Genomic DNA, 12,040 nt, shown 5'->3' with positions numbered 1-12,040 from the left:
AATAAGTGTTGAAAATCATTAAATGCATTAAACTGTTTACAACGTTTGTAAAACAACTGGTCAACGAGATAAACAATCGCGTCCGTTTCATGTTTCACGTTTCAATAAAACTCAATTTGTCCCTCTGAATGTTAGCCCATCCGGAGATCTTGGTTTAAACATATTTTATTGAGCAGAATTAATCAACATTTCAATACAAATGCATAATCTTATTTCAGGATTAGAACGGTAGAAATAAATTAAAAGAGTTCCTTCCGGGAAACTTATAATACATATACTTTATAAAATGAATTGTAAAAGAAGACTTGATGGCTTCAACTCCATGCAATTGTGTACACAATACAATCATCACCAAACTAAAGAAAGCAAAACAAACAGAACAGACTAGCAAGTTTCTTTGATTTTAAGGCATTACTGTTACTCATGACATGCAAACATACAAGAAAATTGATGAACGCATTTATGCATGTCAAGATTAATTAAAGAGCTCGAGTCAATAAAAATAAAGAAAAAAACAGGACATGTTTAAAAGATTGATGGATTCATTACTTGTTATAGAATTTAATAATTATTTTATCTTAAAAACACTTAGATTACTCCAATAAATTAATGTGTTAAAGTTCCACAGGTTGCCGACACATTCAAGCCTGCTGGTGCTCCCCACCTCGTCCCCGGTGTATCTTCCTGTTTCAATGCTGACAATGACACAGGTTTGGTTCTGGTAAATCAACATCCAGATCAGACGTTTCTTGTATAGGAGGAACGTGAATAATCTCTGGCAATCGAGGATCAAGTGGCAACGCGTTCAAACTAAACCGCTACAATATAAACGAAGAATATGTGAATACCTGGTTAAGCTAATTCATGATCAGCAATTAATTTAAAGAAAAAAAATCAATATTTAATTATATCTATATCCATAGATAGTTTGTAGTAATATGATCATTATTGTGCGTATTTTTACAAATAATGCTGGCGTTGAACATATTGTTCAATGGTTCTATTTAAGTTCAATTCATTCAAAATTACCATCGTCTTGAAGACAAGCATGGAAGGAAAAAGCACAAATTAACGTAAGAATATTATTCAAGGATCTGTTATAATTATAATCAAAACATGTTTTAAACCATCGTCGGATATCCCGGATACACTACTACGCTATGTATCATTATGTAGTGTAACGAAAAATGTACCGTGGTTGTTTTAAACTCAAAATATGTAGTTTCTTTGTAAATTGCAACGCTTATTTAATCAGTATTTAAGAATATACAACAGTTGCGTGCCGGTACTGGAGGATATCTCGAAGCTGTTCAAATTGTTATTGAATAAACTGTGCATTGAAGTAAGAAACGTGTTCATGGGTCATTAGGCCTATACCACAAAACCATGACAACCATTCTTTATTGCTTTACAAATGCCAATCACAGCCCAATTGTAATTTTATTTCAATTTAACATGCAATCGTAGTTTACTTAAGTATTTGATAATCATATTTCGTTTTTCAAAACTGCTGAAGAACGAGAAACTTTTGTCATACATGCGTTTTTAACATGACAAACTCGAAAACACATTGCAGATCACAACACTTCCACATAGAAAAGCTCGCTGTGTTTACCTCGGGAACAAATTCCACTACACTATGCGCTAGCTGGAAAGCACTTCCGGCGTACTCTTGGACACCCTAAAAGAAATGAAGCATTGATCTATTTCATAAAAAAGCTTGCTAGCAAGCACAGCAACAGAATCACCATCAAAGAAAAACCGTTTTATTTTCGAAAATTCGTTTGATAGTTGGGAGCATATACGTTTATTTTGTCAGATAAATAATTATAAATGATGCAGTATAAACATAACATGAATCAAACTGGACTCTACCGTGAAATCCGGTAAGTTCGAATTACATACCTTGTTTCTTTCTTGTATATCAAAGGCACTAAATTTCTTCAGATGTCTTGTTTATCTCACTGTATATACCCAAAATGATTTTAATTAACATTTTAGAGACAAACAATGATTCAGACGCCGGTGATTGAATTGAGAACTTTAGACATGAAAATGAAAAATGTCAATGATTAGTACTGAACAAATTTGTGAAGACTTTTAATATATGAAATTGATAGAAAAATGAATAAGCACCCCAATGTTGTTTTCATTTGCTTCCGACTTGGCTTGGCTCACAAAACCTATGTTTAATTTAAAACTAAGTTTACTAATCATCGGTAGGCTTTAATGAGATAGGAATACAACTGGGCTTGGTGTAAATTTTAAACAACAATTATAATTAACTTATAAAAAGAAGACAAGTATGTACAAGAAAAAAGTTGATGCATAGCATCAAGTCGGCGCAATGAAATTAGAAGAAAAACGTGCATGCAGATAACCAAAAATGGTTATTATTTCAATGATAATATTTTGTTTTATGTTGGGTGTACATATGCTCGAAGGACATTATGGTTATTTTTTCCCCAAGCTAATCCTCCGGTTAAAACTGAATAATAACAAAAATATACATACGTTTCTTCGGATTAAATAGAGTCAATGGTCTAATACATAGATTTCAATAGCATGAAATTCACCTTTTATTTGTACCGGCATGTTCTGTGAATTCCTTGCTTTATATTTTGTACAAGTTTATGTAACACATTTCACTCATATGAGTATATAGAATGGGGGTAAAAATACTATATATCAAAGGGGAATTATCTGGAGTTCATTCTTTCGAATGGCATTTTCAAAACAAACAAATAAGCTCAAGGTTAATTTTTCAAAACTCGGCATTTTTGCTGTCACCAAGGGAGATTACTGCGTAGGAGGTTTACAGACATAAAGGAGATTTTAATAGTACCGTGTAACCTTCATCTATATCAATCGGAACACCTCGGCCTGTATCTATCTCGGAGATGGCCGAGTTGCTATGATTGAGTTGGTATTTAAAATCAAAACGATAAGCAGGGCTATTATAATTCAAGGTTTCATGATCAATTAAAGTGTAAAGTTTTATAAAACAAATTAAACTTCATATTTTATCATGCAACGTGGAAACTATTGAAAGCATTGTTCTGCAATATATGAACTAGTCCCTAAGTTGGAATATTTCTAAAGTAATATCAAATATAGTCGGCGCCCTTCTGGGCGCCGACTAATTAAAGAAATTAAAACATTGAGGAGACGGGCCGTTGTGACGGGCCCTCGTATTCCTAACGTCAATCGACTACGTCTCAGGCCAATTATCACACAACAGACCGGCTCCGCCTGCTATAAACCTCTGAATAACGACTGAGCACACATGTGGTATAGAAAACATCATATATTGAAAACATCAACCTCGCAGTGAGTCATTTAAAGTTGGGAAGTCATACCTTGCTTGGGGAAGATCGTATTGTACATAACCATTGGGTTAAATAGTATAAACATATACCCACAGAAAACAACCAGAAGCGCCACAAAACGAAACTAGGTGTTTTAAATGGGCAATTAACATTATAGCCAATTCATGTCTGGTAGTTAAAAAACAGCAGCTTTTCTTTTGACTTGTATGAAAAGGGGACATAAATGAACATTACTCTAGTAAAGTATAGTATGTGTTTAGTTTCGCTTTAACATTCATACTTAGTTTCATGACCTTGACCCGACCCCCTTCAAAGTCAAATCCTAAACTTACTCTTCATATTATCTACATACACACCAAATTTGTTCACTTTCAAGCAATCGTTGCTAAAGTTATTGGGTAGAAATTATTTTACTGTTTTTAGAAACAGTGACCTACTGTTTTTAGAAACAGGGACCTTATCCAAGCTAGTTCTTCGCATAAACTACATACACACCAAGTTTCGTCGCTATCCAAGTCATTGGGCGCAATCACCTTGACATTGGCCCCACACACATTTAAAGCAATCCCAGACGAGCTGATAACATTACATACACACTAAACATCACGTTTTGCCCGCCCGCCCATGAACATCCTCATTCTGATAATAAGGTTTTCGTTGAAAACCTTGTTAATAAGAATATACCTGTAGCCCTACAGCTGAGAATCCAGCAGCTTCGCCCGCGGAAGCTGCAAGGGATGCAGCAGCGGCATCCAACCAAGGTCTCGATGCTTCACTCCCGCTTGGTTCTGAAAGTTTTCAACACACGGTAAACTTGGATATAACTATTACGTATCGGTCAAGAGTAAATTTGCTCACATCTTACAAGTTTGAAGAGTATATACGTGTTTTCTCCACCTAAAAGATATCGTGCCGAATATGGGCCCTGTTTACAATTAAAAGACCACGGGCTACTAACTCGAAGCAACCTTAGGCCCTTATACCACCTTTACGCTCCCTTGGATTTGTTTTCACTAAGGTTGTGTTGTAAATGTCTCCTTAGCTTAAGAGGACTCCATCGAACTCTTAGTGCTCCTTTAAATGCACTTTAAATATAATATTTGGGGAAATACCGCTTCGTTAATAAACATAACGGTAAAATTCGGAGGTAGTTTGTAGTTGGTGACTCGATTATCCCACTACCAATTAGAAGGTAGTTGGTTAATCCAGTATTCAACTACCTGCTAGTCGCCAGTTGGGGATTCGAATAATCAACTACATAGTTGTTAGATGTTGCTGTTGATATTTAGCTACTCGATCATTTCCAGTTGCTTATTTGCGAATATCAGCGTGTAGTGGGGGATTCAAATTTTGTCTCGTTTTATGGTTGAAGGGTACTCATGGAAGAAATCAATGTACACAAATGTATTTTCATGAGAAATACTGTTTCATTTTGGTGTTTTTTTTCTGCATTTGCCGGTTGAATATTTGAACATTTCCAGATTTTTGCGATTATTCAACTACCAACCAGTAAGCAGGTTGGGGATTCAGATTTGGTGTTGTATTATGGTTAAGTTGGTAGTTGGATCTTTACGAATAACCAACTGGCAATGTTTGAATAACCTACAAGCCAATGTACGAAAATAAGCGATTAAAACAAGTGTGAAACATATATGTGAAAATGCATAAAAAATACATTTAGCTTGTGATTTCTTCAAATGTGTACTCAAGACCATACAAATAAGACAAAATCTGAATTTATTTATCTTTAAACTAAGTATCGATCAACGAATGTATCTGTTACCATTGAAATCGCATTTTTGCTTGTATAAGTTGTGATTATTACTGGTTCAGTTTAATCCTATCAGTGGGTTATAAGTTGTTACAAATAATTATTATTTGTAGTAATTTATGTTTAATTCAGAATGTCACAAACATGTGTATTGTTACTTTGTTCTCTCTAAAACGTTTGATGCAGTATAAAAATACTAAAGTTAGATACACTGCATTTTTTAATTGCTTGCGGCGACCTTTTACAGAAATATGCTGAGGCAGTTAAATTATCACAGGACTGATGCTACAAGCGCGTTACCACTATTAAAATATATAAAGTTACTTCAAAACACGTTTTTCAATATATAAATACAATATCCCAATAAAGTAAAATCTTATCCTAACATATATATAGCTGAATTGCCTGAGCTTATTGCAAGAGGTAGAACAGAGAAGTCAGATTGACAATATTCCGCATCAAACATTTCCTTCGCTTAATATTCGGAAGATGGACCCCTGCGTTTTGCAGATTTCATATCAAAGTATATTCATCTTGTTGTTATCTTTCACAAACGATGCATCACATATGAAATTGTTTTATGGTAAGGATTTTAAATAAGTAGGCTTTGTATGAGCAGATGTTTGACTGATCACATTCTTCACACATGTGAAAACATGATTTTATTCGTTTATTCGATATGAAGAATTAGATCTTATTTTAAGCATCACGAGGTATATCCCTCAATCCCAAAGATTCAGCCGCTTTACTGTTACAGGAATGTTCATGCAATTGCCAACACTTTACCACTTTTACAATAACTCAAATGTTACACTGTAATTAGGATGTATGTTTAGTGGTCTTTCAACAAATAAATGCATGTTTGAAAAAAACTTGATCGAATTTATCAATAAATAGCATGTCTATTTCATGATCCTCCAATGCAGGGGGTCCAAGCTGAACACTCACAGATTGAACGTTTTGACAACCTCTTTATTTGTTGTCTTGGAACGAGCCAATTTTTGCGATAATCCATGGAAACCAGTTATATAAGACTGCCGACAAAAATTAGATCGCAGATTTTTATATTTAAGTTCAAAAATTGATGTTTTATGCAGTTTTCTTAAACCGTCAGTAACGGTTTAAGCCATAAAACATTAATTTTCGAACGGAAAGTGAATACAGAAAATTGCGTGACTTTAAACTATGTTTTTAGACAAAGTGCACTGTTTGTACCTAATTTAGCTGTTTTGCATTGAATGTTGGCATATTTTTTTTATTTTCAACGGTTAGTGCACTTACATGGGCACTATACGGCTGATTTTTCTATGTTTAAACACCTTTTACGTTGGGCGAGGAAGTTGTATGCAGTTTTTGTGTGATGCAGAATCAGAATAAGCCGGGCGTGTTAATAAAAGTGTAATTAAAACACGAGCTGTAAGACAGGTTAAATTTTATAACAAAAGGCAATTTGTTATCCAATAAGAACGTACCGCGTATTTGTTATGCAAAATTACCTATATATCCCCATTTTCATGTCCTCGTTTAACAATCAAATATTGTTCAATGGTGATAACAAAACGCCAAATGTTAATGTAAATACGAAAACAGTTTGCGTGACAGTGTCCATGAGTATCTGAGTGTACATAACATGTTTTTAAAAACGTATGCCAATAAAACCCAGATGACATCGATGAAATTATTCGTTTGAAATAAATGTTATGTCATTAAATATTTATATGATGTTTAGAATTGGGGAGAACGTCCGGTATATTTTTCACTATGTTATATTTGCTAATCGCTCAAATCAAGATTATACTGCATTTCATATCAATAATGCGTCATCATTTTCGTAGAAAAGATATGTTATCTTCAGGATGGAGAGTATTTAATTGAGAGTGAAGCTAGTTAATTGCGACCCGTAAAGACAATACATTGTCTCATAAAATTCATACATATAATATTGTACTGACATACCAGAAAGTGTTGTTAGTGGGATTGCCCATGGTTTGTTAAATGCACTTTTTACGAAAAAACATATAACGAAATAAAGTGTGGCAAATCATTATGCACTTATGCAAAAGATTGTAGAATGATTGGTTGATAAACATGTTCACGTGATGTTAACAATGAATTCGATAAAGGTTAAAATATTCGACAGTTGCTCTGCATGAGACATAGTTGTGTTGTTAAGGCTTCAGTACTCTATTTTTCTGAAATGCAATGGCGTTTGTTCGCTCCTCACTACACCAAGAATGTTATTTACTTTAATTTTTCTGCAATTCGGTATGAAAGAATTAACTAACTATAAAATAAGTGTTTTCAGATGCATTACCGGGTCCGAAAAATTAACCGAGTCCCTATTAATAGGGCTACGAAATTTATACCAAAAACATACGTTTTTTTATTATCGTTACACACCTTAAATAAATATGGACATAATTGTATCTAGGATAGTTAAAATTTGAATATACAGAAGAACATTTCTAAATGATGAACACCACAATATTGATTTTTATATGAAATAAGATAATAAATGCACTATAAATGTATGAAATGGTGATAATGTAATGTCAGAGATATGAACATTGGCAATGGATATAAAATAAATAGTATAACATGCATACATAAATGATAACTAATCAATGATTCATACATTGTCGAGTAAAATACACTAACTATTAACAATGTTTAAATGATTACATACTTAAAAACAATCTTTCAAAATGACATAAACAAAATAATTAACGCTAGTGTATGCGTACCGCGAAAAGTAGAAGTCGGCTTTAGGTAGCTGATGGTTGAAAGAGGAAAGCTCCTGAACTAGAAATTATTATAAAAACGATAGCATGGCTCAATAGAAGTAAACAAAATGAGAAAAAAGCTGCGAGACAAACAAGCTTCGTACCAATAGCAATGATCATGATTCAATGTATCAACAGCCCAGCACCAGCAATACTAATCGCAATGAAGTTCAATGGAAATATTTTGAAGTAACAAAAAGGTTATTGTAAAACCGACATTCCGCAAGAATGCAAACAATATTACCTCAAGTGTGTACAGGGTCAGCTAAAACGAAAGAATCATATATGTCACATATATTTGTATTGAGTACCTATGAGAAATTTCAAGTCTAAAAATGTATAAAAACAATTCAAACCCTGTTATTTAATATCGACTTATATAACCAAATGTTAATATTGATCTCTTTCAGTTTGAATCAGTAGATTTCATCCTTTAATATTTTTGTGAATCAAATTATCATAATTCATTATCATTTGTAGTATGTAAAACTGATTATTAGACTGTGTAACAACTGTTTTATCCATATTATATTATGATTATACACAACATTTTTGTAAGGTTTAATTCGTTTGATGTTCTATGTTTAACAGCATGTATTCAATAAAAAAGGTCAGTGTGTGTGTATGCTTATTTATAATAGCACTCGGGCAAGGCCTATTCGGCGAGTTCTCCGATAAGATTGTGTTACCACTAGATCACGGATCCGCCACACACGTTTTGATCAGGGGTCAATTAACTGGATGATATATAATGAGGAAATTAAGTAAGTGGTCGCAGACCTTCCACACAAAAGCATGCTTGAAACAATAAACACTCCGATGATTGGCAAAATTAAAACAATGCAAGAAAATGATAACAGAGATAACATATACACCTACTTTTCTTTCGTTTCAACTCTTTACGACATTTTGTAAGAGGTAAGATTATGTTTTATTACTTTTAGCTTATTGCTTGCTTATTCTAAAATTTATACGGCTTCTTTAAAATTTCTTAAAAATAAACGTTTTTTTCATCAATATTTTTTAACGTGAGATAATTTGGTTAAAACATTGTTTAAGCTTTGATATTTTGAAATGTGTATTTTAATTTAATTTATAGATAAACAAAATGCGTTGTTTTACATAATTTACTTCGTTTGAATTCCGAAGTTTAAAATTTGACCTATTTTGGGGCAGAAAAAATGATAAAAATGTAAAATTAAAAGGGCAATAAGTAAAAAAATGATGGATTTTTAAGATATGCATATTTGAGTTTGTAATGACGTAACCTTTAAAATAATATATCACCTGACCGCATAAAATTCATTTTTACGTTGTTTTTGCTTTATTTGTGTTACTTAACTCGGGGAACCTGTATATACAGCTACTTTCGAGAGTTTGAGTTAATTTTTCATAAAAGTAGAAATATTCACTCAACAGTATACTTTTACATTTTTCATTTTTGTTTATGGAATATTATGGAATATTGTCTCGGCCTTTAATCTGCTATATTTCAGCGTCGGTGAGCAATGTTATTAATTGTAGCAAATATTTAATGAACATTGTTTGAAAAATCTGAACAGTGTCGCTTTTTCATTCACGGTTTGAAAGGTCTTGGCCCATTCACATGGAGACATAGAAATAAACATAAACACCTCATGCACTACCCCCCACTTTGTTTGTTTGTTTTTTTCAAAAGTTAGTCCGCACACTCTAATCAGGTGTGTGGAATGCATGTAGTTATATTTATCTATTACATTCGGCCAAACACGTAAATAAGAAGACTTAATTGTAAACCGTTTTAGAAGTTGTAGCCAATGTTTTAGATACTGCTTGTGTCAAAACAAATCATACCTTTGACGCAATGTGGTATCTTTTCATAGTTCCAGTGATCTCCTTGACGACGTAACACGTGACAGGCGTCTGGTGTGTATCCCTGGTAACACTTCAGAATGCACCTACGGTCACTAACTGTCCAGTTACCACGACCATCATAGCCATTCTCTGCAATATATAAGAAAGACCAAAATACTAATTTATCCCTTCAAATGGATCAGTTTTAAAACACGATAATACGAGCCATATTTCATGCTATACAGTTTTCAGTTCGTCGGTGTAAATGTTTTGAAATTTCAGTTCTTATGAAAAGTTTAAATCATACAAATAATAAATAACTGATGTAAAACCATCATGTTTAAAACAGCAGAGTTACCTGGGCAATCTGCAATCGACTGGATTCCAGACACAGTCAAATCCGTCCCTACAAATTCAAGAAAGAGCAGTAAATTTACTGCGTATAGAAATTTAAATTTCATATTTAACGAACAAAATAGGTCCAGCAAAATGTTTCCCTTATCCCTCCAGCTTATCATCCGAGATGACGTAACCCGCACATGACCGTATTGTTATTTTACGAATTTGCCACTTTCGTTTTCTCCATTTAAACAGGTATAGCCATTTTTATCGCGATAGTCAATCAATCTAAATTAGATAATTTTGTCATAAAAATAATATTGACCTATTTTGATATTGATAGTTATATATAAACCAATGATTGTGTTTTTATGAAGCGGAATTCGCAAACCATAAATAGAAAACCAGATACTGCTAGAAGGCAAAATTGCATTTAAAGATAAGTGCTACCAAGCATCTTATCTAGTTAACCAGTTCGCGAACGATATCAGGTTATCTTACGGCAGTAATATGCCACCATAGAAAGTAAGTATATTCCCAGACCTCTGCTGAGTAATTTAAGATGGAGCCAACAAAGGCGTCAAAAGATTGACACATAATCTTGGGTTTAAAATAATAATAAAAAAAACATTTAAAAAACAAAACTCCCATTGCCCTACTGGCTTTCCCAATCAAATACTCATGGTTTATACTAAAATTATCAGTATATTAAAAAAAAATATTTGAAAATAATAATCCAATTTATGTTTCAAGCTTGTAATACAATTATGTTTTATATGTATAGCTGAGTAGTAATTTCGCAAAATAGCTGAGTGTATGTCTTATAAACTTTCTTTTTGTGATGCTTTATCGCAAATAAGTCCGTAAAGGTATTTGTGTGCATTTTTGTCTACAGCGTTTCCATGGTGTCTTCGTATCTTTTTATGTGTGTGTGTGGGGGGGGGCTCAATTTTAGCTATGGTGGACAGTTTGTATCATGCCGGTTACCATAGCAAAGACGGTAGCCGTTTTCTGAGCCAATGACTAGTCTTATTATTTTTATTATATTATTACTATTTAATGTTTGTATTTAATTATGCTCCGATTTCCATCTTTTTAACAAACCTCATTTAGGTCACCAAATGTAAAGGTCAAAGTCATTTCAGGTCGACATGTGAAATTGTTTAAAAAATCAGTTATTTAACTATAACTGTTCCTTATTATTTACAAACGTAAGCAAAATTCCATTTAAAGAGCATAGTTCTACACCATACAATCAGTTCCTATCTGTGTAATCCAAACTATGACTGCACAAGATGCAATGGTAAGATAAGTTCTACAACATACAGTCAGTTCCTATCTGTGTAATCCAAACTATGACTGCACAAGATGCAATGGTAAGATAAGTTCTACAACATACAATCAGTTCCTATCTGTGTAATCCAAACTATGAATGCACAAGATGCAATGGTAAGATAAGTTCTATAACATACAGTCAGTTCCTATATGTGTAATCCAAACTATGACTGCACAAGATGCAATGGTAAGATAAGTTCTACAACATACAATCAGTTCCTATATGTGTAATCCAAACTATGACTGCACAAGATGCAATGGTAAGATAAGTTCTACACCATACAATCAGTTCCTATCTGTGTAATCCAAACTATGAATGCACAAGATGCAATGGTAAGATAAGTTCTACAACATACAATCAGTTCCTATCTGTGTAATCCAAACTATGACTGCACAAGATGCAATGGTAAGATAAGTTCTACAACATACAATCAGTTCCTATATGTGTAATCCAAACTTGGACTGCACAAGAAGCAATGGTAAGATAAGTTCTACAACAAACAATCAGTTCCTATCTGTGTAATCCAAACTATGACTGCACAAGATGCAATGGTAAGATAAGTTCTACAACATACAGTCAGTTCCTATCTGTGTAATCCAAACTATGACTGCACAAGATGCAATGGTAAGATAAGTTCTACAACATACAA

The 12,040-nt window shown here is 33.3% G+C and overlaps 1 protein-coding gene across 1 annotated transcript; it reads right to left on the bottom strand.

The window, feature by feature from the left end:
* Positions 1-689: 689 nt before the first annotated feature.
* On the bottom strand, positions 690-10,231 carry LOC128208465 (uncharacterized). Its single transcript, XM_052912029.1, has 5 exons — positions 10,075-10,231; positions 9,717-9,866; positions 4,014-4,117; positions 1,616-1,681; positions 690-818 (listed from the first exon to the last, which is right to left on the bottom strand). Exons 1-5 carry the CDS (start codon positions 10,175-10,177, stop codon positions 690-692), a joined length of 552 nt encoding a protein of 183 aa, XP_052767989.1. The 5' UTR covers positions 10,178-10,231.
* Positions 10,232-12,040: the final 1,809 nt, after the last annotated feature.

The sequence above is a fragment of the Mya arenaria genome, chromosome 11, assembly GCF_026914265.1.
Source record: "Mya arenaria isolate MELC-2E11 chromosome 11, ASM2691426v1".
NCBI classification, from domain to species: domain Eukaryota; kingdom Metazoa; phylum Mollusca; class Bivalvia; order Myida; family Myidae; genus Mya; species Mya arenaria.
This window is presented reverse-complemented; position numbering and strand designations above follow the sequence as displayed.

Excerpts from the sequence above, each read along its gene's own strand:
- LOC128208465 (XM_052912029.1), bottom strand. The coding sequence starts at position 10,177 with ATGAAATTTAAATTTCTATACGCAGTAAATTTACTGCTCTTTCTTGAA. Across the intron at positions 9,867-10,074 it reads GTCGATTGCAGATTGCCCAG|AGAATGGCTATGATGGTCGT; the intron begins GTAACTCTGCTG and ends TATATATTGCAG. Across the intron at positions 1,682-4,013 it reads TCTCAGCTGTAGGGCTACAG|GGTGTCCAAGAGTACGCCGG; the intron begins GTATATTCTTAT and ends CATTTCTTTTAG.